The following is a 26,122-nucleotide window of genomic DNA, read 5'->3' as shown; positions in this document are numbered from 1 at the left end:
AGGATTAATTAGATTTACTTAATTAGATTTATTTTTTCTAAGTGTCGAATTTCTTTGTAATCTTTTTACATACTTTCATAAATAATTTCAATTAATACTTGTATGTACTATGGAAAATTTATGAGAAAGAATTTTTTTTATTGTATTTATATTTTTATTGTACTTATTTATATATTATTGTATATATTTTATTGTATTTATATTATTTATTATTATATTTATATTATTATTATATTTATATTATTATTTATATTATAGATTTTTTTATTTTATGCTATTATTGCTTCTCAGCTCACATTTAATATTAATTTGGAAAGCTTAGTTTATAAAGTAAAAATAAAACTTGACATCTAAAAAAAAAATTTTTTTTTTATCAGAAAGAAATATTTAAAATATACTTGTTATTCAAAAATTTGTTTTCAAAGTTCACTTGTTAATTATAAATTAATACTTATTTGACTTAAGCATTAATTAAAGTAAATAATATTAAGGTTATTTATTTTGGACTGTATTTTTAGGTTAAAATCATTTCCATTTTGATTTTAGTACTATGCTCTTTTTAAAAGCAACAATAGTTTAAATAATCAATTTTATTTCTAGTTCACATTTATCACTTATTATTTTTTTTTCTAAAAAAAAATATTTAAAATATACTTGTAATTGAAACAATTGTTTTCAAGGTCATTTGTTAATTATAAATTAATACTTATTAGACTTAAGCATTAATTAAAATAAAAAAAATATTAAGATTATTTATGTCAGACTGCATTTTTAGGCTAAAATCATTTCCGGTTTGATTTTAGTACTATGCTCTTTTTAAAAGCAACAATAGTTTAAATAATCAATTTTATTACTAGTTCACACTTATCACTTTCATTACTTTGAATCAAAAATCTAAAAATACACGTACATCGATTGTAAGGTCATGTCATGACTATTAATCAGTCATTAAATTAATATGTCTTTAAGCAGTTGGCTTACTTTTTTAAACTTCTCCCTGTCAAAACTTAATATTCTGTTTTTTTTTTTTTTTTTTTTGTGGTATTACATGGATTTTCCTTTTGGTGCTACTTTTCCAGCACTTTTTTTCTGTGCTTTTTCTTCTAGGTGTTTTTCATTCCTATGCTTTTTTGGGGGGGCTTTTTTCTGGTGCTTTTTTTCGGTGATTTAACTTCCTAGGAGGAGCATTTGACTTGAGAAACTAGACGTGTTCAACCTTTGGTCATTCTTAGCTAATTACTATTGATTGAATTAATAAATTTCATTATATTTTTTGTATTACATTGCATAGTATATTTCTCTTCTTTTTTTCTTCTGTCTCTCGATGATCTCACTTATCTGTTTTAAGCTTAAAGATGGCTCTCGCTCTGTAGTAAGAACAATACAAAACAATCTTCTTGACAGCAGTAAACAAGAAGCGATTGATCTGCTTTTACTTGGCAACTTACTCTATAATGATATAGCAGAAAGAGCACGAATGGTTCTTCCACCAAGCATGCTTAACTGTAAGTATATATATATATATATATATATATATATTTGTATTGCTAACTTATATTTGAAAATACTTAACACAGCATATCTAACCTGCCTATATCACAGGAAAAGAAAATGAGGTAGAGAGGTTTCAGGCTGTAAATGTTTCAATACGCTCAATTAAAAAAAATTTTCATTGCTCGTGTGGTAGAAAAATGTATGATTACATATTGATCATACATACATGCACACTGTTTTTTTATATATTTATAAGAACCTTTGAAACTAAATATAGTCCTACAGTTAATTTTGACATCTAACTTTCTTTGATTCTATGGTTTTTCTAAAGTTAGAAAGAATGAAGAATCCCTCACAGGGTTGCCACTCCACAGGGAGAATAGGAAAAACCTGGAAAATACAAGGAATTTAAAAGTCACCTTAAGTAAAAGGGAAAAATGTAGAGAAATTTGAGTTTTTCTGTAGAAACTGGGAAAATACAGGGAATTTTGTTTCTTATTTTCGTCTTTTAAAAAATGGTAACCATTCAAAGTGCAATCAATGACTTATTTAAGGATGACATTTCAACTACATTAAACTAGCTCATTTACTATAGCATTATTTTTTCTCTAAAATTTTTCCAGCAATTATAGCTAGTGTAGTTAGCCCAATACAGTTCATACAAGATCATGGTGACTTTGTGTTTTTCCTCTTAATATATTGTGTATAATATGCAAAAGGAAAACACAGGAAATTTTTTTCTTTCAGATTTGAGTGTCAACCCTGTCTCATCGTCAACACTTATGCTAAAATTCCAGAAAAGATAAGATATTGTTCAGAGTTCTACAATATAATTGTTTCAATATGATTGCTTTTCTGCTTGTTTTGTTGTCCTGCTGATACACCAGAATGCTCTTCATCTTTTGAAAGGCCCCTCACATCATCAATGATCTGCAGATCTATCAAGTTTACGTTTCAAATGTTAAAAGAAAATTGAAAATACTTACTATACCACTTATACCAGTGTTTTCATCATAGAAAAAAAATGAGTGAGAATTTCTCACCCTTTCTCAAAAACAGGGTGAGATTTCAAAAAGTTAAGTGAGATTTCTAAAAACTAAAAAAAAAACACAGACTTAAAAAAAAATCATTTCTTTAATTATAATACATTTTTAACGTCTTCTATTTTTTAAATCATTGAACATTTTTGCTGCATCATCATAGAAGATTTTGCCTTTACAAGATATTTGTCCATCTTGCATTAGTGCATAAAAAATTTGAACATCTTGCATGAAGAAACCTTATTTTCGTTAAACACGTGGTTGCAGAGAAATGTGTTCTGAAAGGAGTTCCGTGGTTCGGAGGGGTAGTGTTCTGTTGTTCGAAAAGGTTCTGAGCAATACTGGTAAATAGGGAAGCTAGATAACCGGGCAGATGTTGAAAATAATGAAAGATCCAGGAAGAAAAGTGAAAGGATTTTATTCTAAATGGCGTAATGCGGAGCTTTTTCCAAAATGCGAGAAATTCACGAGTTTTGAAATTGATTTCTAGAATGCACGGATTTCTCGGGGTAATAATTTTTTAATGTGAAAAAAGAAAAAAATATGCGAGGTTCTCGCATTGTAGTAAAAATACTGTATACCCCTATAATACTTATGCCACTTACAAATCTTGGCATAGGTTCAGTGTGAGTAAACCAATCGATACCTTCATTCCTCCATTTCACCCCCATTAGAGACCTGCTCTCGCTTGTTACCATAGTAGCAGAGAGCCCCAGGCTTTTAGTCTGGAGGAGTTCTCCTCAAAGCCACACTGTACAATTAGAGTTTGCATACAAAAACTACTCTTTAACAACTGCCACGATTTTGTACTTATGCTTTATTCAGCTGGAATTGATAGCGAAAGTAAACAAAGCTTCACTTGGCATTACCTTTGGCTGATTGTTGACTAACTTATGACAAGCAGCTGTAATCTGACCAATGGTAAGCAAGAATAGAACTGCTGACTCAGCGAAGAACCAGCTGATATAGTTAAGCAATAAGCTGCTAACTGCTATGTTTACTTCCACTATCAGTTCTCACTCAATGGAGTGCAAAAGTATATTAGGGTACCTTTTTTATTTATATCTCCAAATTTATTTTCTTAGCAAAATTGAATTCGAATTTTAACTTCGGAATATTTTCATTTTCTGTTGTACTTTTATTTTTGGTATTTTATTGTAGTTATATTGTACTTTTATTTTCGTTGTATCTTGTGCTAGGTAGCCAAATGCAAAATTAACTATTTGTTGCTAATTTGTCTTTTAGTTCCACCTGGATTTTTAAGAACATTTTATGAAAAAAGAGTTGAATTTACATCACCGTTTAGAATTAAACTTGGCGTTGCTACTTGGAATGTCAATGGTGGGCAACATTTTACAAGCATAGTATTTAAACATCAATCTATGACGGAATGGCTCTTAGATTGCCCGAAGTTGTCTTCAAAATCAAGTAATACTGTTTTAATATTTTTTTAAACATATGAAATGCAGTAGAAAGTCCTATATTTGCACATCCATTTTCTGGAAGCATTTATTTTCCGGACACTTTTTAATAATCAATAAACAAATATCTTTTCCTTTTTCAAAAAACAAAAGAAAAGCTTTTTTTTAAACGTTTATGGCTTGTTCTAAAGTTTTCATTATTTTTTTTTTTAGTATCCCTTGTTGTATTTAGGATAGTTCAATATTTATAATGCTTTAATAGACAATAGCAGTTCAAGAAGAGCAAACTTAAGTAAGAGAAATAGGATAGAAATATTAATGCAGCTGAATAATGTTTGAAAGTAACTTCTGCTGATAGGCTTTGAATTGATCTAAATTATAAGTATTTTCATTAAAAATATAATACAAATAATAAATACTCTACTCCTGGTTTGGCAATAGTTTTTCTTTCTTTTAGTTAAATCTGTCTGATTTTCATTTCCAATTGAAGCTTGTTTTTAATGTCATTTTATCTGAATATCAGCACTAATACTTCTTCTCATCAGATAATAAAGAAGAGAAAGAAAGCATGTCTTTTTTTATGGAATAGGAAGCTTAACTTCGTTTCTGCTTTTTTCTAAAATTTCTTGTTTACATTTTATTCGTGACATTTATACTATTATATTAAAAACTCTATAGTTAATTAAATTTCATTTAACTAATCGCAAAACGTCTTTGTATTGAAATTGATATATATTAACGATCATTTATTTCCATTTATTATTATTTTCTTATTGAGTTACATATGTTTCGATCTTTAGTTACTTTAAAAAGAGCTATTTTTCAGAAAAATCTTATTTTCCGATCTTGCTAAATTTAAGACAGTTCTGGATACAGTACTTTCTACTGTATTTATAAAGTGTTGTCGTAACTATACTTAAAAAAAAAATTTGGGCTTACAATTTAATATTATTTTTTACTTATTATAATAAGCATGCACATTTATTCATATACAAATTTTTTAACAAATATTAAAATTTGTTGTCCAAAAGTAAAGAAAAATGAAATGGAATAATTTAGACGGGTAATCAAAGATTTTTCTACAACATTTTTTTTTAATAAAATATACTTTATTGATTAAATTATATGAACTCATCAGAACGTGCATAATTTTTTTTTTATCTGAAATAATATATGATTCTGATGAATTTTTCATATAGTTGAACCTCACTAACGCGAAACCGCTTTACGTGAGATTGATTTACATGATATGCATATTTGGGTCCAGTGAGTCAGCATTCAATGATCGTTGTATTTTGCATGTTTAACATGAAATTATCCAGCTGATTATCGTTTAACATGCAAGGAAACAGCACAAATAATAAATAATTAGGTATGGTAGTATAGTATGTTATAGTATAATACCTGACTGAGTTATTGTAATGAATAATGAATAAAATCCCAATCATTCATTTTGAGGAATGCTATTTCTGTTTTCTTCCTTTGTTAGAAGTAGCAGATCGAAAAATAAAAATAGTTTAATAAAGTAGTTATAATTTTAAAGCTTATTTTAATTTGTTTAATTCATAATAGAATTGTTTCATACATTAATGAAGTACATAACATGCATTTATAATACAAAATAAATTGTTTTCATTATGAATAGGATAAAACAAAATTTAGTTAGCATGAAATAATTATGATAGTTGTGCTGACTTTGTGTTAATGAGGTTCTGTATTTTATACTCAAATACCGACAGTATTCAGGAATTTTGCTTAAAATTTTGTCATTTCTGTGCTTTAAATTTTAGAGACTACTTTTCACAGATGAAGATGTACTCCCAAGTCTTGCAAACTCAAAACCAGTTTTCTTATCAAAACATGAAGAAAGAGTTTCTTAAAAAATATTTACATATTAAAAAAGTAACATTTAACAAAGACTAGATATTTTTAATTTTCATAATTTACAACATTGATTCTTATCTTTTTTTTTTAAGGTGGTTCTTTCAATTATCCTAACACAATTAATTGGTGATCAATAATAATTTATTTCAACACTGTTTTTAATAAATATAAATTAAGTTTTGTGTAAACTAATAAAGCTGATTGATGTTTTAGGTTTAATAGATGTAACAGCAAGTGAAGAAAATAGTGCTGTTGATATCTATGCAATTGGGTTTGAAGAAATTGTTGACTTAAATGCTAGCAACATTGTTTCTGCAAGGTGAGTAAAAAAATTTTTAACTTAAGAATATGTATTTGTTAGATATTTCGAATATGTATAATTTTTTGAATTAATCTGTTCAAGCCCCTGTTAGGGGAGACTGGACCCCCTGTCAAGCAAAGTTTGGCGCCATCCTTTTAAATATTCCCACGGAACTGAAGCTGTAAGATTACTTGATTCAAAACTTCATTTCAAATCACTTTTGTTTTTTCTCATTCACGTCTGACAAGTCTTGAAAATAGGCGACTGTTACTTTTAATTTGTGTATTTTCAAAGTGAATGAAATTTTTAATCAAGCAATCAATTAGTTATTTCAGGTTCTAAGAAACAATAATCGAATTGTTTATTTCAGATCTGACGCAATCATACTTAGAATTTTAAACATGTTTAGATTATCCTTAGAATATCGATAAAATTATTTTTGATATATATATATATTTGGTCTTGAAGTTATATTTATTTTATACATTATTTCTACATTACCCTTTTTTCCAATCTTTTGATCATTTTTTTTATTTGTCATGTTTGTCTTTTAATATACTATAAAATCAAAATAAATTTATATTTGCAGAAAATTTTATATGTTTTAATTAAATCCATTCATATGAATTAAGTACATTAATATGTTTCAATTAAGTACTCATTTTTTTCTTTCATTTTGCAAATTCTTGATTTCAGTTCTGAGAAACAAAGAGAATGGATGACAGAATTGCAGAAAACTATATCGAGAAACAATAAATATATTTACATAACATCTACTCAACTTGTTGGAGTCTGTCTTTTCGTGTTTGCATTACCAAAGCATGCACCATTCATAAGGTAACAGTGTTTTTTCTTATAATTTGTAGCGTAAATTATTATTTATTTTGCCCACAAGAGGCAAAAGCAATTTTTCTAAACCAGCTATTGTCATTTCCAATCACAATTTAAAATTGTGCCTTTCACCACTGCCTTGATTTCAAGACACTATTGCAAATAGTTCTGGTGTTATGAGAAAAACACAATAACTAATAAATTTTTCATTTTAATATTATATATTAAAGTACAGTAGAGACCCGACTATCTGAGTTAATGGGAACCGTGACTAACTCGGATAACCGAAAAACTCAATTAAAGCAAAGAGTATAAAAAAGAAAAGAAAAAGAATAGGTATAAATGTAATATATTTAACAAATACAAAACTTATACTAGTACATCACATACAATTCTTATTATAAATAAAATATCCTGCTTAAAAACACTGAAAGAGCATACTTTATGAGAATTAAAGAGTTTTTACTTCGAAAAGTCCTCAATCGTTTTTTGTTTTACACTACTTTGGTACTTTTCTCCAACAATGTTTCGCCATTTTTTTAGAGACAACAGGAAGACTGGTGTCACCTCTTCTTGTTGTTCTATATATTCAATAGCACTTTCGATAGCTTTTAGTCCATCTGTATGAGAGATTAATATATGTTGATTTTCATCATCACTGTCTTCATAACCTTTGCTAGATTAATTTTCATTATTGATGATATTAAGGATCATTTCATTTGTAATCTGGTGTTGTCTGTCAAGTTATTTTCCTAATTTTTTGGAAAATAAAATTTGGAATTTTTTTGGCGGTCATTTTTAAAATTAAAAACTAACTAGAACAACAAAAAAATCCTTGAAGTATTTGATAGCTCGGTTATAGTGGAAACTCGGATAATCGGGACTACTTTAGGTGTAAAAAATAAATAATCAAACTACCAAAGCATTAAAATTGTACAAAACCATTATGAAAAAATAAATTACTCATCAATATACCATACACATAAACGCACATTTATAAAGATCATGGTACAAAAATATTCCCTAGAGAATATTCAAGACCAAAGGAACTATTACATATTTGTTGTATAGAATTCATTTTTATATTTGAACTCTATAAACTAAGAAGACTTTGTCTGTTTTATGTAATGTTTTAATTGAGCTAAATAAATGTGTTTTAGGAATGAATGTACTTTTTCAATAATTCTATCAGACGTTAATCTAACATTTAAATGTGATAAATTAACTTTCTATCTATTGACAACACTATAGTTATTATTCATTTTCTTAGATTCTTTTAAATAATAATTTTTAAGTGATATTAAAAAAGTAGTTATAGGTTAACTATTTATTAAGATTCATTTTATTAGCATTTATATCATTATATATTCATTTACATTCATTTTATATTCATTTATCGTCCTAAGTAATTATTTAATTAGTATGTTATACATAAAGTATTTATTTTGAACAATTTTTTATTTTTATGGAAATAAAACTTAATTACAAATTAATTATTTAGATTTATTTTTGATCCTGTAGAAATTTTAAACATAAATGGTGCTATGGTACCACATCCAGTTATACCACAACCAGTTATATTATTATTGCTTTTATTCAGCAATAGCATATTGATTTTATTCGTTACTCAAGTTATTGTTTGAGAAATGGGTGAGGAAGTAGTACATAATGGAGTATTGGGGTGAGTTTGTCTTATCACAATACAGATATGGAATTTACGAGTAAAGTTTTGATACATCATGCATAATCATAAAAGTCAAAATTGGAAATTGTGTCAGCACTTACAGTTAGCAGAGTAAAAAATATATTTATAAATCTTAATCTAAATAAGATTTTAAAACCATTATTTATTATTACTTAACCTTCAAACACTCAACATTCTGCAGTACTGGCAATAGCACCATCTATTGAGGAATAAGAGAAGTATTTTTGCCATCAGCAGATATTTTATCTCCAATATTGTTTTTTAAAATTTCTTCAACAAATATGGAGAAATTTTAGAATGTACGGGTAAACAGAAGATAGTTGTAGAATACAGGAGTCTTGGCAGAATTAATTTTAATACATCTGCTGCCTATTATGCTGAAGCATCCCGAATCATACTTATGGTGGTTTGTGCGATTTAATGGTCGCCGGACAAATTTTTAATTATTACTAGAATTCAATACATAAACAGGGTGGCCACCCACCTGGAAAACCTTGAAAACCTGGAATTATCAGGGAATTTTTTTATACTGGAAAAAACCTGGAAAAATCAGGGAAATTTGGATAAAAACCTGGAAATTTTTTTAATTTCACTAATTTAAATTATTTACTAATTTTCTTAATTTAAATTATTTCATCCATTATATCCACTTTTTTTTAACACTTTCTCCTAGCAGTTGAAATGTAATCAATTTAGCAATATTTTGCTTGCATCAAAATTTGCTCTATTATAACCCTGTTATACTAGAATGCCTCATAAAATTCTCCCATTGTTGCTAAACGAATGTGGAAACCTTTGACAGCTATGGACTGTGCAATTTAGGAAAGATTGTGGGGGAGGTGGAAGAAGGGATTAGGATGTTAGCTTCTGTTTTTAAATTCTGTCCTTGGGCTGAATCCATTTATGGCTTAAGTTTGTTCTAATGCTTTCGTGGTAATTTTTTTTTAGTTTTGACAAAATGTTTTTGTATTTTTAACTTTATAAAATTCTCCAAATATTAGTTGGTTATAATTTAATAATAATAATAGATTTTATATTGCACTCTTTTTCTAATAACTTTTGTATTCCCATTAAAAGACACCTGAGAATTATTTTTTCCCAGCAAACCAACTAATCACACATTTTCTTTTTACAATCGCTAACAGCAATGTTTATCGACAAATTGTTGCATTAATGCTAATTTTTCTATTTCATTTTAACCTTATTTAACATATTTTAATTTTAAAAAAAGTTTTCTTTTTAAGAACTGACTGTATACTAATATTTAATTTTACTCTTTTGTTGGTCAATATATGATTTTTGATTCAAAATTTTGTACCAAAACATTAAAAAAAGAATAAAAAATCTTGCCAAATTATCGAAATAAATTATTTTTTTCAAGAAATGTTAAAAAAATAAAATTTTTTGAATGAAATATTTTATAATATAGACACTTTTCTTGTACCCACATCCTACACTTCATTAGAATAAAAAAACTAAAACCTGGAAATTTTAAGATTTTTATCTGGAAAAATCAGGGAAATTTGAAATCTGATTTGAGTGGCCACCCTGATAAAGAACTTCGACAATACTATGGATATCTCTTGAAGATAGTTAAAATGGAGATCAAAGTACTTCCTTGCAGGCAACAGCTAGACACTGAAAAAAAATGTAACCTGAACATTTATAAAAAGTATGTTTTCATTTAATAGGGATGTTTGCATTGATGCAGTGAAAACTGGACTTGGTGGGACCACTGGGAACAAAGGGGGAGTAGGCATTCGCATGTCTGTCTATAACACATCCATGTGTTTTGTTTGTGCTCATTTGGCAGCTGGACACTCACAAATATTTGAGCGTAATGCAGATTATCAAGAAATTTCAAAAAAGCTATCATTCCCAATGGTAATTACACTTTTCATTGTTATGTTAATATTTTCATTATTATGCTTCATTGTGTTATGTTAATTATTGATATGTTATTTTTTTTTCCACAGGGCCGTAATTTAGACTCTCATCATTATATATTTTGGTGTGGAGATTTCAATTATAGGATTGATTTACCTAATGATGAAGTAAGAAAACTTGCAAAAGCAGGAAATTATGCTGCTCTACTTGCTGCAGATCAATTAAAAAGTGCTCAGCAAGCTAGGCAGGTAAATGATTTGAAATGGTAAATTATTTTATATACACTGGTTATCATAAATTAAGGAAAAATCACAAAAATAGCGATAACTCTTTCAAAAGTAAGCCAAACCGTGCAAAATTTGCATATGTTGTCCACTAAGAGTAGCTGAGTAAAATTGCAATATGCAAATTAGTGGCGCTGCACTCGGCTTACGTCATCTGCCTGGAGCATAAAAGTCCAAGTTTGAGAGAAAGCACACAAATTTTACTGTGATTGCGACATTGAAAATCTGAGATAGCCAATTCGTAATAATGACCTCTAGGCATCATTTGCCTGAAGAACTACGATGGAGAGCCATCGGGAGACTAGAGGCAGGGCAGAGTCAATCAGAAGTGGCCAGATGGCTAAATGTGAGTCCATCTGTGGTTCATAGACTTTGGAGGCAATTTCAAACCACAGATTCGGCATCTAGGAGGTTCAGTCAAGGACGGCCAACTGTTACGACCAGTGCCGATGACCGATATTTGACATTAAGTGCACACAGGAATAGAACCGCTACTCCGACACATCTTAGATCCTCTCTTGCTGCAGCCACCGGAAGGTTGGTGTCAACGTCAACTGTGCGCAGAAGGCTCCACGAAGGTGGTCTGTATGCGAGACGACCAGCCATTTGCGTGCCGCTCACATCACGCCATAGGAGAGACCGTTTGCAGTGGGCCCGACAACATGTCCACTGGACGTCAGATCAATGGAGGCCTGTTCTCTTTACGGATGAGTCCAGGTTTAGTCTAGAAAGTGACAGTAGACGTTATTTGATATGGAGAGAACCTGGGACCCGTTATCATCCATCAAACATCCGTGAAAGAGATGCATACGGAAGAGGCAGTGTCTGTGTTTGGGGAGGCATATCCTTAGGAGGGCGCACATACCTCCATGTCTTTCCAAGGGGAACCGTGAATGCTCAGGTTTATCGAGACAACATCCTTGATGCTTATGTGCGCCCATATGCCGGGGCAATTGGTGATTGCTTCCTGTTACAGGACGATAATGCAAGACCACACAGAGCTCGCATTGTTGATGATTATCTTCAACAGGAAACAATTACTCGCATGGAGTGGCCAGCTCGATCCCCGGACTTGAATCCTATCGAGCACGTTTGGGATGCTCTAGGGAGGCGTGTATCTGCCATCAATCCGCCCCCTCAGACCCTTGCCACGCTTGCAACTGCTTTACAAGAGCAATGGCTCTCACTTCCTATTGAACTGATAGACCGCATAATTGAAAGCATCACACATCGCTGTTTGTGCTGTATTGCTTCTAGAGGCAATCATATTCCATATTAAAGGTACTTTTACTATTGCAAACCGATACTTCCAATTTGTTTATTTTATACATGTGCTAATTTCTATACTACTATTAATGTCTGATAATTTCTTTTTATGTTGTTTAATACCTTACTATGTGTTGTATATTGTGGGTAAGTTTCATAAAATTCCATGTGTAATTTCTTGAGTTATCGCGATTTTTGTGAATTTTCCTTAATTTATGATAACCAGTGTATTAAGTTTCATTTCCCTAATTCTGAAAATTAGGAAAATAAGGATTTTTTTTCCTTTGTCTTCTGATGCTTTCAGCACTTACTTTTTTTCTGCCTGTGCCTGAGATCTATTGTAAAGAATTGAGAATACATTGATTAATTTATTTATATCTTTTCTATGAATATATATTTGAAGTTAAAAATACAAAGACATCAAAAAGTATATTTTTCCATGTTTATATTTTTAACTTATTTTATGGGTTCTATGTACTTACAGCTTACATGCAATAAATAAAACTTATTAATATTTTTCTTAATTTTCTCCGTTAATCTCTCTTTTCTTTTTTGTCTTTATTGTGATATATATATATATCCAGGGGTCTGTTTAGAAGAAATTTGGTTTCATTAACTGACCCTTCACAAAATATCTTTTCATAAAAACGGACCCTTCACAAAATATTTTATCTTCATTATTGTTCTGTTAATCAAATAAACCCTTTCCAGGAAGGGGGGGAGAAAGACATATGTAAACGAACTAAATTTTATTTTCGGCAGACACTTCCTTCGGCAGAGTCTTCCTTTATTCGTCCGAAATGAATATTCTGCTTTCAGCAGTATAGGCTAAATACCAAATATTTATATGTTGCATCGCTAATTTAGTAGCTGCAATTGCTGTTTATCTTTTAAAATTTAATTTTTTTAATCATAATTTTACAGTTTTAAGCATAATCTTGTACATCTTTACAATTTAAAAATTCCTTGAAAAATTTTTTTTTGCAATAACGGAACCTATTTGCACAAATTTACAGAAGCAGACCCTGGTTGAAAGAATGCGACTTAATGTTAATTTTATCTTCACAAATTACGAGTAATTGTTTCACAATTTTACAAAAACGGACTCTTCACAAAATGTCTGGACAGACCCCTGATCTCACACACACACATATATATGTATATCACATATATATTAGGTCATATATGTAAGGCTACCAATACAAATGATATTACCCTGACTCTTTGCTCATATTATGTTATTCTATTTCAATAAATTTAAAAAAAAAGCATTCCTACATCAGCATTTGAGAGTCAGAGGGTCGTAAGGCTCCACGTTTTTTGAAACCAATGAAAATAAACAAAAATGTAGCAATTAGATGCATGACATTTGTTTTACGATCTTTGGTGTATAAGGAAAGTAAATTATTAATCCACTTTTGGATGTCTACATTTATTATTATGCTGCTATTATATGAGCCATGTAGTTACATCTAGAATTATTACATTCTGTTAACTTAATTTGAATTTTAAAATATCTTAACTATAAAATGTTTTTCACCAAAAAAAAAAATTCTCTTTTGAGATGGTTAGCTCAGTATTTTATCTTTATATGAGATGCTTAGTATTTTATATTGATTAAAGCTCCAATGATAACTTTGTTGCTGAGCATTCGCAATGGGCAGCAGCTCATTATAAGATAGGTTTATTTAAAAACAGAATTTTAATGGCAGTTATCTTTAGCAAAGTTGATGGTCACCAATTTTTCTGTTTAAGGACTAAATTAAAATAATAGTTTTTAAAATGTGTACTTTTCAATTTATGCATCAATGAAATATCTTTATTTGCTGTATTTTTTTATTTATTTATGAAATAGGCATTCGAAGGTTTTACTGAAGGTCCAATAAACTTTCCCTGCACCTACAAGTATGACGTTTTTAGTGATGATTATGATACTAGTGAGAAGAACCGCATTCCAGCATATACAGATCGTGTTCTTTATAAGAAAAGCACCCTGCCTTACGGTAATATAGTGTGAAAGTGATATTTAGTCTTATAAATTTTGATATTTCATTGTTTGATACAGATTATTTTTTTGTTTTTTTTTCCTAGAAAATGATGAGGATCTGGGGCGAATTTCATTTTATGGACGTGCAGAGCTCAAAACATCAGACCATCGGTTGGTTTATTCATTATCAATCTTAATATTCACTAATTAATTAATGTTAAGATTAATAAGAGACGCAAATAGCGAATTAAATTATAATCAAATTATTTCCCTTTTATCAAGACCTCAAATAGTGTCTGCCTTGTTATTTTTTTAATCAATCTGTTTGTCTATTTTAATATTCAAAGTTATTTGTTGAGAAAACATCAGACCATAGATTAGTTTATTAATTTTCGATTTTAATATTCACTAATTAATTAACGTCAAGATTAATAACAGACGCGCATCTAGAGAATCAAATTATAATCAAATTATTTCCCTCTTATCAAGACCTCAAACAGTGTCTGCCTTATTATTTTAGTTATTTTTCTAATCAATCTGTTGGTCAATTTCAATATTCAAAGTTGTTTGTAGAGAAAAAAAAAACTATTTTGACTTAAATGCCATGCAAAAGGTTATAATTGCAAATATTTAAGTCATTTCCATTGATTCTGTTATAGAATTATAAGTTTAAAACTGTACGTTTTAAAATTATCTTGCAGGCCTGTTATTGCTTATGTGGATATTAATGTTGCGGTTATAAATGGCCCCAAACGACTTGAAGTCTTTCAGTCTTTATTAGAGTCTGGACCTCCTGACGGCACTGTTATCATTCATATTGAAAACTGCAACGCTACAGATGAATTTAAATACCAGCTGTTAGAAAGACTATTTAAAGAGAAGAATGCATCTATAAGGTTAGTTTTTAATCATTACTTTTTTTTTAATACCATCTCCCTGATTATATATATCTAACTTCCTTCTGGCATTTTTCAGAATCTTTCAGTTTGATATTTTAGTCTGTTTTGAAACTGGAAAAGATGCCATAGAAGCTTTGGATTATAACAATAAAGAGGTAAACATATACATATAATTTTCCAATTTTTCACAAGGCTTGTATTTTTCACAAAGCTTGTATAATAAAAAACTCACTTCTTAGGTTGAAAATGATACAGAGAAATTTATCCTTTTAAATTATCCTACAAATAAGTCTCCATAAAATTTATTATAAGTATGAATTTCTTTATTAAAATAACAATTAACTCAAGTTGTAAGATACAATAACTTTTGTTCTAATGAAGGGATTTTCAGGTATTTAAAACCAATTTAAATAGTTCAAAGGGTTGACCTTAGATATGCTAACTGCTATTTGCCAAACATGTTAACTAGTGCAGGGTTCTTCGTTGTCCTGGTATTCCAATTTTTTGTTTAGAACTTAAATATTTAAACTAATGTGCAATTTTATAAAAATCATTTGAATTTTTCTTTAATTTTTTTGAGTAGAAAAAAATGAGAAAAATCACACTGATCAATATAAAACCAGCATGATTTTATTTTATCTGTCGTTAAACAGTCGACCCAATTTTGGGTTTATGACTACTAATGTTCAACTCCGTAGCCTTGTAATTTTGAACTAATCCAGAAGACAAGTTAACTCCTAGATCACTATCCCCAGAGGTATTGATTTGTTATGGGAACATGGAGGACTTTGCGACTCGACAGGTTTACTGATGTGCATCAGTCACCATTTACTACATGGGCAGGAATCGAACCCATGAACTCTTGGACATGGGCCCAGTGCATTACCAACCTGGTTATCACGGCCTAGCATGATTTTATTCAAGTGAAATCCGATATGTGTATTAAATAAAAAAATAAGCTAAATGAAAAACGGTACCCTTTTCTAAATTTTTCCCTTTTCCTCAGTCGAACGTTCCCTTTTAAAATGAACGTTCCTACGATTATTGCTGAACAAAAATTTTCTTATTAAATTGCACTCTTCTTAGAGAACCCTTTTCTATTTTTGTCATTTTATACCTCTATTCATCATTAGCCAGTCATAGGCACTTGACCCCAAGGTTATGCACACCAGGTATCTTTCATACATAAGAATCTGAATGAGAGCAAATTTTTTTAAAGAACTTTTCTTTCACTTAAAATTTTTTTTCCCTTTCAAGATAATCTAACTGAGCATTTGCTAAACCCTAAAATATGCCTCATATTAAGTGCCGCGAGAATCCTGTTGTGGCTCCTATGCTACAAAATATAGTAAATTTATTTATTTTCTGTGTCATTTTGGTTTCTTTTACTAGGGTTTCCTTAAACATCACTGATTTTTTGTGAATTTTCTTTACTAAGAAAAAAAAGTGGCATGCTACTCTTACACCTGTGTGACAAATTTCCTTCTTATAAAAAGAAACATTTTTTTTTCCTTTAATGATTTTAGTTTTGCATAAATTTTGTTTAAAATAAAAATTCCTAGTTTTCACTAAAAGCCTTCAATTTTTAAAAACTTAAATAATAATATTGTATTCCACTCTATTTTCAATTTGTTTCCTTGTCACGATTATCATTATTATTATTTTTAAGTCATGAAAATAATTATATTATCTAGGAACATTCACCAAGTTTTGATACACCACAAATCTTAGTCGTTTTAAAATGCTTATATCATATTTTTATTGTAATTAATAATGATTAAACATAAATATTACTAAAAATCTCAAACATTTGTAACTGAGGGACCCCTCATTAACGATTCATCGTTCAGACTTTTTATTATCTAAGAAGAAAGAAGTTCGGCATTTTTGCTGTAAAAATATTTTTCTGAGATAAACTTACTAAAAGTTTTCAGTGGCAAATTATTTTCTCTTGTCCGTTACATTACAGTACATATATTTCCTATATTACTGTTACATATATTTAACTTATTACAGAATAAAAGCAATTTTAAATGTCTATTTACTTTAAGTAATGGTTTAATTTATTTTGATGATACTTGTTTTCTGTTTACGATGTATTATGTTTTCTTATAATTTTTTTTTCCTATTTCAGTAAATATTTCAAAGATATGATAGAATATTGCAAAAAGTAATACTATGAAGATGATTGAACTTTTAATCTAAATGAAAATATTAAGACAGATTGTGGCTAACTACATATTATATATACAGTACAGAACCCGTTATCCGGAAATCAGAAAACCGAAAAACCAAAAAACCGGAACGAAATTCGATAAATTTTCCCGCAATTTTTAAAAAAAAAAATTTTTTTTTCCTCATAGGATTTTAGGATTTTTCTTTCTTTTTTGAAAGATGTTTACCTTACCATCATTTCAGAAATAATCATTAGTGTATTACCTCATCGTTTTTTCTTATTTTTAAGATTATTTTCAAATATTTTTTTTTTTTTAGTTGGGTTTAACACTAAAAAAACGGCTTTTTGTAGCGATTCAGAAAACCGGAAAAATCAGTTATCCTGAATAGCGATAGTCCTGATCGTTCCGGATAATCGGTTCTCTACTGTATATATATAGGTGGTAAATCTCTAAATATGAAAGGGGTGTAATGTTTAATAAGAGAAAGTTTTTTTTTTTTTTTGTGTCTAGTTATTTAAAATATCATTTGCACTAATTGACTAAAATTTCTAGTGCCTATTCATCTAACAACTTGGGTTGCAGCTTTAAATCTGATAAGTAGATCAAAAATTTGCCTATGTATTTTTTGTGTATTAAAATAAAATTCATTACATACAACAACTGATTAATAACAAAAAAAAAAGTAAATTCTTATTAAAATAATATCATTAGGGGGAGAAACTAGGTATGATTGTTATCAAGAACAGAAGTTAAAAATTTATATAAAAATGATTTTTTTTAATACTGATCGACTAGAAAATGCAACTTTTTTTTTTTTTTTTTTTTTTTTTTGTCAATTGAACAATTTGTGGTATGGACCAAGGTTTGACTCTTTTTTGATAAACAGTTTATTATTCAATTTAATATTGTATTATGTATGCATTTTGTACCATTTATTTAAATGCATTACCTTTATTTAAAATGTATTTTAAAATTTTGTGTATTGTATGCATGAGCTAAGTACTTATAATTAAATTTTAGATCGATGGCTGCTTACTTAGAGTTCGATTGAAATCCCCAGAATGGCAAGCCAGCATCTGCAAAATTTTAAAACTTTGCCAAAATAACACAACACCTCTATTGTCAAACATATTGCCACCTAAGCCATCTGATGAAGAATCCACTTTTTATGAATTATTAAATGAGGATAACAACCCCGATTCAGCTGATAGTAGTGAACTGAATGATCACGTTTTGAATACCTTGGATTGTCATAAAGAATGGCATGCTATTGCTGATGGTAAGTTGCCTAAATACATTTTAACTTAATGTACTGGATGTAGGTAAAATAATTTTGTTAGAAGTTACAAGCATCTAAAATGAAGGTCAGATTGAAATTTGATATATCTGAAACAGACTTACTGTATAAAATAAGTAGGTAAGAAGTGGAGTTTTTTAGTACAATTTGTACTTAAGTTTTTTGTTATTTGTCACTATTTTAAACCATTAGGCACAAATGTATTAAACGTCAATAATTTTTTAAACTATTATCAGGGTATCTGCTACATTTTAGATTTTGAAATTCATGACTTTCCATGATTAATTCCAAGAATTTTTCATGACCTAAACGAAGTTACTATTTTCTCCGACAAAAACACAACAATAAATTTAAAAAAGCATTATAATGACATTCATTGAAATGATAAGTATAACCAAAACTGTTATACTCTGCATCTTCATATTTATAGATTTTAAATTTAAAAACCAGAATAAAGAAAGAGTTGAAGCAATAAAGTAGCTGAAAAAAATACAAAAGCAAATAATTTTTTTTTCTGTGGAATTACATTCTAAAGATACTTTTCTTGATCATTAGAAAGGAAAGAAATACTCCTGATTTTTCTGTTCTCATTTCGGAATAAAAAAATTCGCCAATGACTGACTTGCTTCAGCTAAAATTTTAAATTTATAAAATAAAAAAAAAATAATAACAAAATTTCTGAAGTCACAGAAGTTAAATAGATAATTCGCTCTAGAAATGTTTTTTCTTTCATTTTTTGAAAGAATACCATAATTTTTAAAGAGCACGATAAAAACATTTTATATTTTAATCAAATATGACTGTGAGTGGGGATTTTGTTACAAATTCAGATGTTTGGAATACCATGAAATTGGGAGGGGGTACATTCCATTTTAAAAATAAGATTTTTCGGCGACCTAAATCCATGACTTTTCATGATTTTTTTTTTTTTTTTAAATATTTAAAATCATGACATTTCATAACAAATTTTGTTCAATACTCAAATTCATGACTTTCCAGGTGTACCCTGTATTTTATAATTATTGCATTTAAAATTGTAAATACAGTATACTCTCGACATCTCAAAGTTGACTGGAAGCTAAAAAATTTGAGATAACAAGTTCAGAACTAAATATGTTCTAAAAAAATGAAAAATATTACCATAAAAAATAGAGTCATGAAACATAAGAATAACTATACTATTAAATATGTATGTAATAATAGTTGACCATAAGTCTAAATACAACAATGATAATTTTATTTTTGAAAGTACGAAAAAATGATTAGGCATTAAATAGAAAATTGGTTCACAGTGAATTTACATTGGGATTTTTGAGAAAAAAATCATTTTCTATTTTGAAAAAAATTCGGCATAGCAAGGTTTTGATAAAAAACCCTTTGACATAGGAATTTAAATCAACATTAGATCAATATGTTATGCCACTGGGAAAAATATTTTATTGACAAAACAATTATTTTCAAGATATAGAAGTTCGAAATACCTAGTAAATCGAAATACTGTATAAAGATTTTGTACTAAAACATTAATTAGTTTTTTTATGGCTATTTTCTGACACAGAGGTCTTGACACCACTTAGTTAATTTTTCACCCCTGGATTTTCAAACTGCGGATTGGAAAACCCCTACTACTTTATGCAATTTGATTATTAGAGAATTTTCACAACATAAATAAAGCATAAAATTAACAAATTTAAACAAAAAAAATTGAAAACTTATTATTTTGTTTGGGTTGCAAGTTTTTTTCTTCTTTTGTATGACACCACCTTTTTTTTTTCAATAGCATTCTTAATCTGAAACCATGCACACCACATTATCATTACATTTTACAACAGATATTTCTTTTGTGGATATTTTGACCAATGCTTCACTTTTTAAATGTATTTATATCCTTAGAGGTCATTTTTTTAGTCTATTTTCTGTAATTGTTCCCTTGATTTTTAAATTCTTTATCTCCCATAATTTTCTATAAAATTTGAGAATTGAAAAAAAAGTTTTCAACGGAAATAATATGACACTTAGGGTTTGTTGCATGTGGAATGAGGTCTAATACAACTCTTTTTCCTAAAGAATGGAACAAACAAAAAGAAGTGGTCAATAGTTGGGTTCTAAGATTACCTACACTACATAAGCAAGAAGAGTTCACACTTTATATCTTAGCGCTGTCATTGATAAAGATATTTCAGTAATTCCATTACAATCTTACTCCATGTCAAGCTTTTGAACAAAAGAATAAGTGAAAAGTCAATTTGACATAAACTTCCCAACAAAGCTCTCATATCGGGACCATCAAGCAGGAGGGTCGCTATCAACTACTTGCAATACATTTTTTGACTCAGCTTTTGAATATTACTTCTAAAGATTTTCCTTAATTAAACAAAAAGTTGTGTTCAAAAAAGAGAAGAAAAAAAAGTTGCGAATTTTTCTCATTCAGACTATTTTTAGTATAAAATTTTAATACTTAATAAACACTTTTCATTCACATAAAAAATAATATGGGATATTTTATATTCAGTGATCCATTAATAAAACATAAGACTGAATGAAGGAGAAAATGATGAAGAGTAGTTGTTTCCATAAAGAAGCTTTGACACCTAATGGGTTACAGCATAATATACTTTGTACTTACCATAAGATTTATAATTGTTCCTTAATAATTTAGTTTTGAATAAGTATTCATTTCCTGAATTTGAGGGAGGAAAGTATCTGTGATTTAGGAAAACTTTGGAAACTACTAAACTAAAAGTGGGCCTCTATTTAAAAATCTCCATTTTAAAGGTATACAAAAAAATAATACTTTAGGATTAGGACAGTAACGGTAGCTTTGTCACCTAATGACGTAATATACTTTGTACTTACTGGTCCTTACTAAATTTATAATTGTTCCTTAATTATTTAGTTTTGAATTAGTATTCATTTCTTGAATTTGAGGGGGGAAAGGTATCAGTGATTTAGCGAAACTTTGAAAACTACCACTCCGTAGGTTTTCAAATTTCCTTTCCTATTTTGCTAAAGTGGACCTCTATTTAAAATAATAAAAATCCCTACGTTGTAATAATTGAGATTGGCAATTGATTGAGTAATAAATTAAATAAAGAATTAAAACTAGAATTTCTTTATCAACTGTCTTTAAAAGATCAATTTCAGGTGATCTTTTCAAAAGACAAAATATTCTTTTTGATATGCACTAATTCATAATGCTGACTAGATAATTTAAAATAATTCTTTGCTATGTGTAAGATAAAACAATATCTCAAAAAACTAAATAGCATACATGTTACTTGTATGTAAAATTGAGCAAATATCATTTAGATTAATAATTGTGCATTCTATGATTTAATATTAGTGTATTCTATTATTCCAATTAAGTTATGAATTAAATTCAATTGCCTGTTTTTCAGATGGTTCTAAATGTAATTCTCCTGTAAAAGTTCCTCCTCGTCCTCCAGCTCCAGTGCGTCCTCCAGCAAGTGCTCCAATGCGTCCTCCACCTCCTCAGGTATGCAAGGCATTTCTTATAATTGAGCGCTTGGTGCACCTAAGAAATCTTTTCACTTCTTGTTTTTCTTGTTAAAATACCAAATTTCTTTTGTGTTTATTAATTGAGAAAGTTTGAATACTGAGAAGAAAACTCTAATTAGTTCTTTATAGTGAGTTAGCACTTGACTCCACCTCCTCGGACGCACAGTTCATTTTAGCAGAGTAAGAAGAGAAACATCTCCGTGCTTGAAATTGAGACAACCCTTAATGAATGCCAAACGCAAACAGTGAATCCTTTTTCCGTCATTTGTAGTATCATCTGCTATTATACCTTTTGTTACTCTAACTAATTAAATATATTTTAAATTTTAAAACTGCTGTTTACCCAGCAAAATGTCTCAAAAAGGACAAAGTTACTCAAAAGAGAGAAATATCATCCAATTTATGAAATATTTAATGTTAAAATAATGCGTATAAAGCTTCAAAATAAATATTTTTCTCATAAGACCGCCAAATAGCAACTCCGATTGTTCTCATCTTTCTCCCAAAAATAGCGAAATAGTATTGCATACCTACCAACATTTGAGAAATAGTATAACAGAAAATTTACTAGCGACATTTTTTAGACTACAAAGTAAAGTTTTGATACATCATGTAATTCAAAATCGGAAATAATAGAAGCACTTGCATATAGTGAAGTAAAAAATATGTATAGAAATCTTCATCTAAAGATTTTTTTTAAACCATTATTAATTACTTAAACTATAATCACTCAACATATCGCAGTATTGGCAATAGCAGCATCTGTTGAACAAGAGGTGTATTTTTGCCGTGACGAGGATATTTTATCACTAAATTTAATTTTCATTTCTTCAACAAATATGGAGAAATTTGAGAATATACAGGTAAATAGGAGATAATCATAAAATACAGGAGTCTTCTTTAAAAAAGCAAGAGACTTGGCAGTTATGGACTGTCATCTGATACCATGTGATGAAGGCGGAGACAAGTGCCAACTTCTGGTGAATGAACTATACTTATTTGACCTAATGCAAGGTTAATTATGAAAAAACAATATTATATAGGATGTTTTTAATTATATAGGAAAAATTCACACCTAATTTTAATATACTATCTGCTTCTTAAAGTAGCATACTAAAATTAGGTGTGAAAGTAAACATTGTGTAATATTGCCATAAAATTTTCTACACTACATTAGGACTTAGATTAAAATACGTAAATTTTAAATTAAAATTATAATTGAATTCCCGCAAGCGACGTCACCTGTGGTTTGGTATTTGTTTATGTCACGATTCTGCAGCCAATCACGTTTGACATCACTTACAGGTAAATCTGATCAGAAAATTGCTTCAGCATGATAATAATTAATGCTGTAACTTCAACAGGCCAAGTACAACCATGTAATTATGCCCAATCATGTGATTTGCAGTATTCTCTGTGTTTCAAGTACCAAATTGTAATTCAAGCAATCAAAAATTAAAGCATCTGAACACTATTTACTGCTAAAGCACAGAAAATTTTATCAAGTATCAGCACTTTATTTCCAAGAATATGAACAACATAACACTTACAGAAAGAAATTTTGAAGTTCCTTCTACATTCTATGTTAATTTTATCGATAAATTATTTTTCATTAAATAGTTATAGCTGTTTGTAATCGCTTTATTCATTTTGAATTACCCTGTATTATTTACCAATATATTACTTTAACCCCTTAACGATCAATTAATTTTCAAGAAAACAGTCAGAAAAGTTCCTATTTTTTTGGCTTTTGTACAGTACAGAACCCGTTATCCGGAAATCAGAAAACCAAAAAACCGGAACGAAATTCGAGAAATTTTCCCGCCATTTTTTTAAAAAATATTTTTTTTCCTCATAAGATTTTAAGATTTTTCTTTCTTTTTTGAAGGATGTTTACCTTACCATCACTTTGGAAATAATCATTAGTGTATTACTTCATCGTTTTTTCCTCTTTTTAAGATTATTATCATAGTTTTTTTTTTTTTTAGTTGGGTTTAACAATAAAAAAAACGGCTTTTCGTAGTGATTCAGAAAACCGGAAAAATCAGTTATCCGGAATAGCGATGGTCCCGATCGTTCCGGATAATCGGTTCCCTACTGTATTTGTATTTGATTAGTGCTGACATCTAGTTTAAAATAAACTAACTATCTACAATTACCTTAAAAATATCCTGGTACTGCCATCTAGTGTGTAAAATTGAGAAATAAAATGTTTTCTGGGCAAAAGAAATGAATTAGTTTTACTCTTATTGGCACGGGAGCTAGAAATAGAGGGCGAAACCTCACCCAGTCGTTTTCACGGGAATGAGAAGGAAGGGGTTGAACTAATGCTAAATCATAATCATACCAATAAAATTCTTGTATTATACTTTGTCGGTTTTTCAAAATCATAAATAATGCTTTCAACAATGTGAAATGTTTAACTTGATTGAGACCGTATTGTCAGCAACAAATCGTTTCGGCATTGTATACATTCCGTCGAAAAATTTTAATGATATAGATTCTAGATTAAAAGCACCTTTTACTACTGAGCCATCTTTAACATATGATAGAATTTGAAAAGTACCATTGCCTTTCTTGCATTATTGAAGAGGAAATTTTGCATATAATATTGCCTTGATACAGGGGTTGATTGTGAGCCCAACTCAAAAATCCTGAAAATTTCTTGAGTAAAATAATTAATGATGCATTTCAAAAAATCAATGTCTTTATAAGTTTAAATCATTGATATTTTCAAAACATGAAATTCTAAATAAATTATATGTAGCATAATTTAAATGAATAATTATGTATAAGTTTACTTTTATCTCTAATCACATTTATTATTCTACCGGAAAAAATATTTACAAACGGAAGAGAGGCCAAGTATGAATTTTAGTTCTAATATTTTTGAATAAAATATCCAAGAATTTTTATACATAAATGTGATCAATGATTTCTTGAAACTTCTGGATCTTGGATTTCTGGATACCGATCAGCGAAAAATCCAGACATCCGGATTTTTTCCAGAGCACAATCATCTCTGTTAATTTTTATATTAACATAAAATATTTTTTTACGCAGAGGCCTCAACCACCAGAGAAAAATGTAATCCAAACTCCAAAGTATGAAAGTGAGGAATGCCAAGAACATACTACCATATCAAATAATGATCCAGGAGATAATTATAAATCTTGTCCTCCACCATCTGCACCTCCCCCTCCACCCCCAGATTTAAGTGCTATCGAGAAAAGTGTTAGCAAAAAGAAAGGAGAAAGTGCTGTTGAAGGTTCTGATGGTGTAACTGCGATGGCACCCCCCATTCCTTCTCGTCCAAAAGCACCTAACAGATCATCTGTAGGACCACCTTCATTACCAGCTCGACCAACTCAGCCGCCAGCATATCTACCACCAGTTGCTCCAAGGAAGTCGACACAGTAGTCTTAGTCATACTAAATTGAAAGTCATCATACTAAATTATTAGAGCCTCAAATGTTAAATGTGCAATACTAATTTATGAAGAATGTGAAATATTTTGAATTTTTACTGTTGATTATTCTTAATTTTATTATTTTTTATATATTTATAATTTTGTACTTAGATGTAATGAATATTTAAATTTATTTTTACTATTTATGTTTTATACATACTTTTTAGAATTAATTATTTATGCGATTAATTTATTACATTATTTATTTTAGGATTTTTAAATTATTTACAGTTCTGATTAACAAAGAAAGATTCTATATTAAATTAGAGAATTTAATTCAAAAATTGTTGCAATCTATTTGTCTGTGAAGAATGTGTATACAAATAAAATCATGTTTATAGATGTTTAAATGTTGTTTAAAGTTGTAATTCGTGTATGGAAGAGTAAAAATTTAATTTCTTTCTGTAAATCTGTTGATTGTTTAAGGAATTTAGAACTACAATAAATGCTTAACTTTCTGGATTGTGCAATACTTCGAAAATTTTAAATAATTGAAAACCTCAATTTCCTATATTATCTAATTTTCTGAAAAGATATGAATCAACATTAATAAAAAAATTTGGAATAAAGGGTAAAAACAAATAGTTAATTTTTCATAAAAACTATTAACAACTGAAGAAAAAAAAATTTAAGTGAGAAGAAAAACAAAATAAGAGTGGAG

General features: G+C 28.9%; 1 protein-coding gene across 1 annotated transcript in view; it reads left to right on the top strand.

Moving 5' to 3' along the window:
* Positions 1-25,921, top strand: part of Synj (synaptojanin) — a 47,407-nt gene extending 21,486 nt beyond the window's left edge. The window contains exons 11-23 of the mRNA XM_087161772.1: positions 1,349-1,505; positions 3,780-3,962; positions 6,053-6,158; positions 6,837-6,977; positions 10,368-10,560; positions 10,653-10,811; positions 13,969-14,116; positions 14,205-14,271; positions 14,802-14,996; positions 15,076-15,154; positions 18,197-18,455; positions 21,872-21,969; positions 25,056-25,921. Coding sequence (XP_087017898.1) covers positions 1,349-1,505; positions 3,780-3,962; positions 6,053-6,158; positions 6,837-6,977; positions 10,368-10,560; positions 10,653-10,811; positions 13,969-14,116; positions 14,205-14,271; positions 14,802-14,996; positions 15,076-15,154; positions 18,197-18,455; positions 21,872-21,969; positions 25,056-25,412 — 2,142 coding nt within the window. The 3' untranslated portion in view covers positions 25,413-25,921. The remainder of the gene's footprint in view (positions 1-1,348; positions 1,506-3,779; positions 3,963-6,052; positions 6,159-6,836; positions 6,978-10,367; positions 10,561-10,652; positions 10,812-13,968; positions 14,117-14,204; positions 14,272-14,801; positions 14,997-15,075; positions 15,155-18,196; positions 18,456-21,871; positions 21,970-25,055) is intronic.
* The last annotated feature ends 201 nt before the right edge of the window (positions 25,922-26,122 follow it).

Source organism: Parasteatoda tepidariorum, chromosome 4, assembly GCF_982258835.1.
Source record: "Parasteatoda tepidariorum strain Cologne lab strain chromosome 4, Ptep-v5.0, whole genome shotgun sequence".
Classification (NCBI taxonomy): Eukaryota; Metazoa; Arthropoda; class Arachnida; order Araneae; family Theridiidae; genus Parasteatoda; species Parasteatoda tepidariorum.
The sequence above is the reverse complement of the archived record's forward strand: the minus strand, read 5'-3'. Positions and strand labels throughout refer to the sequence as shown.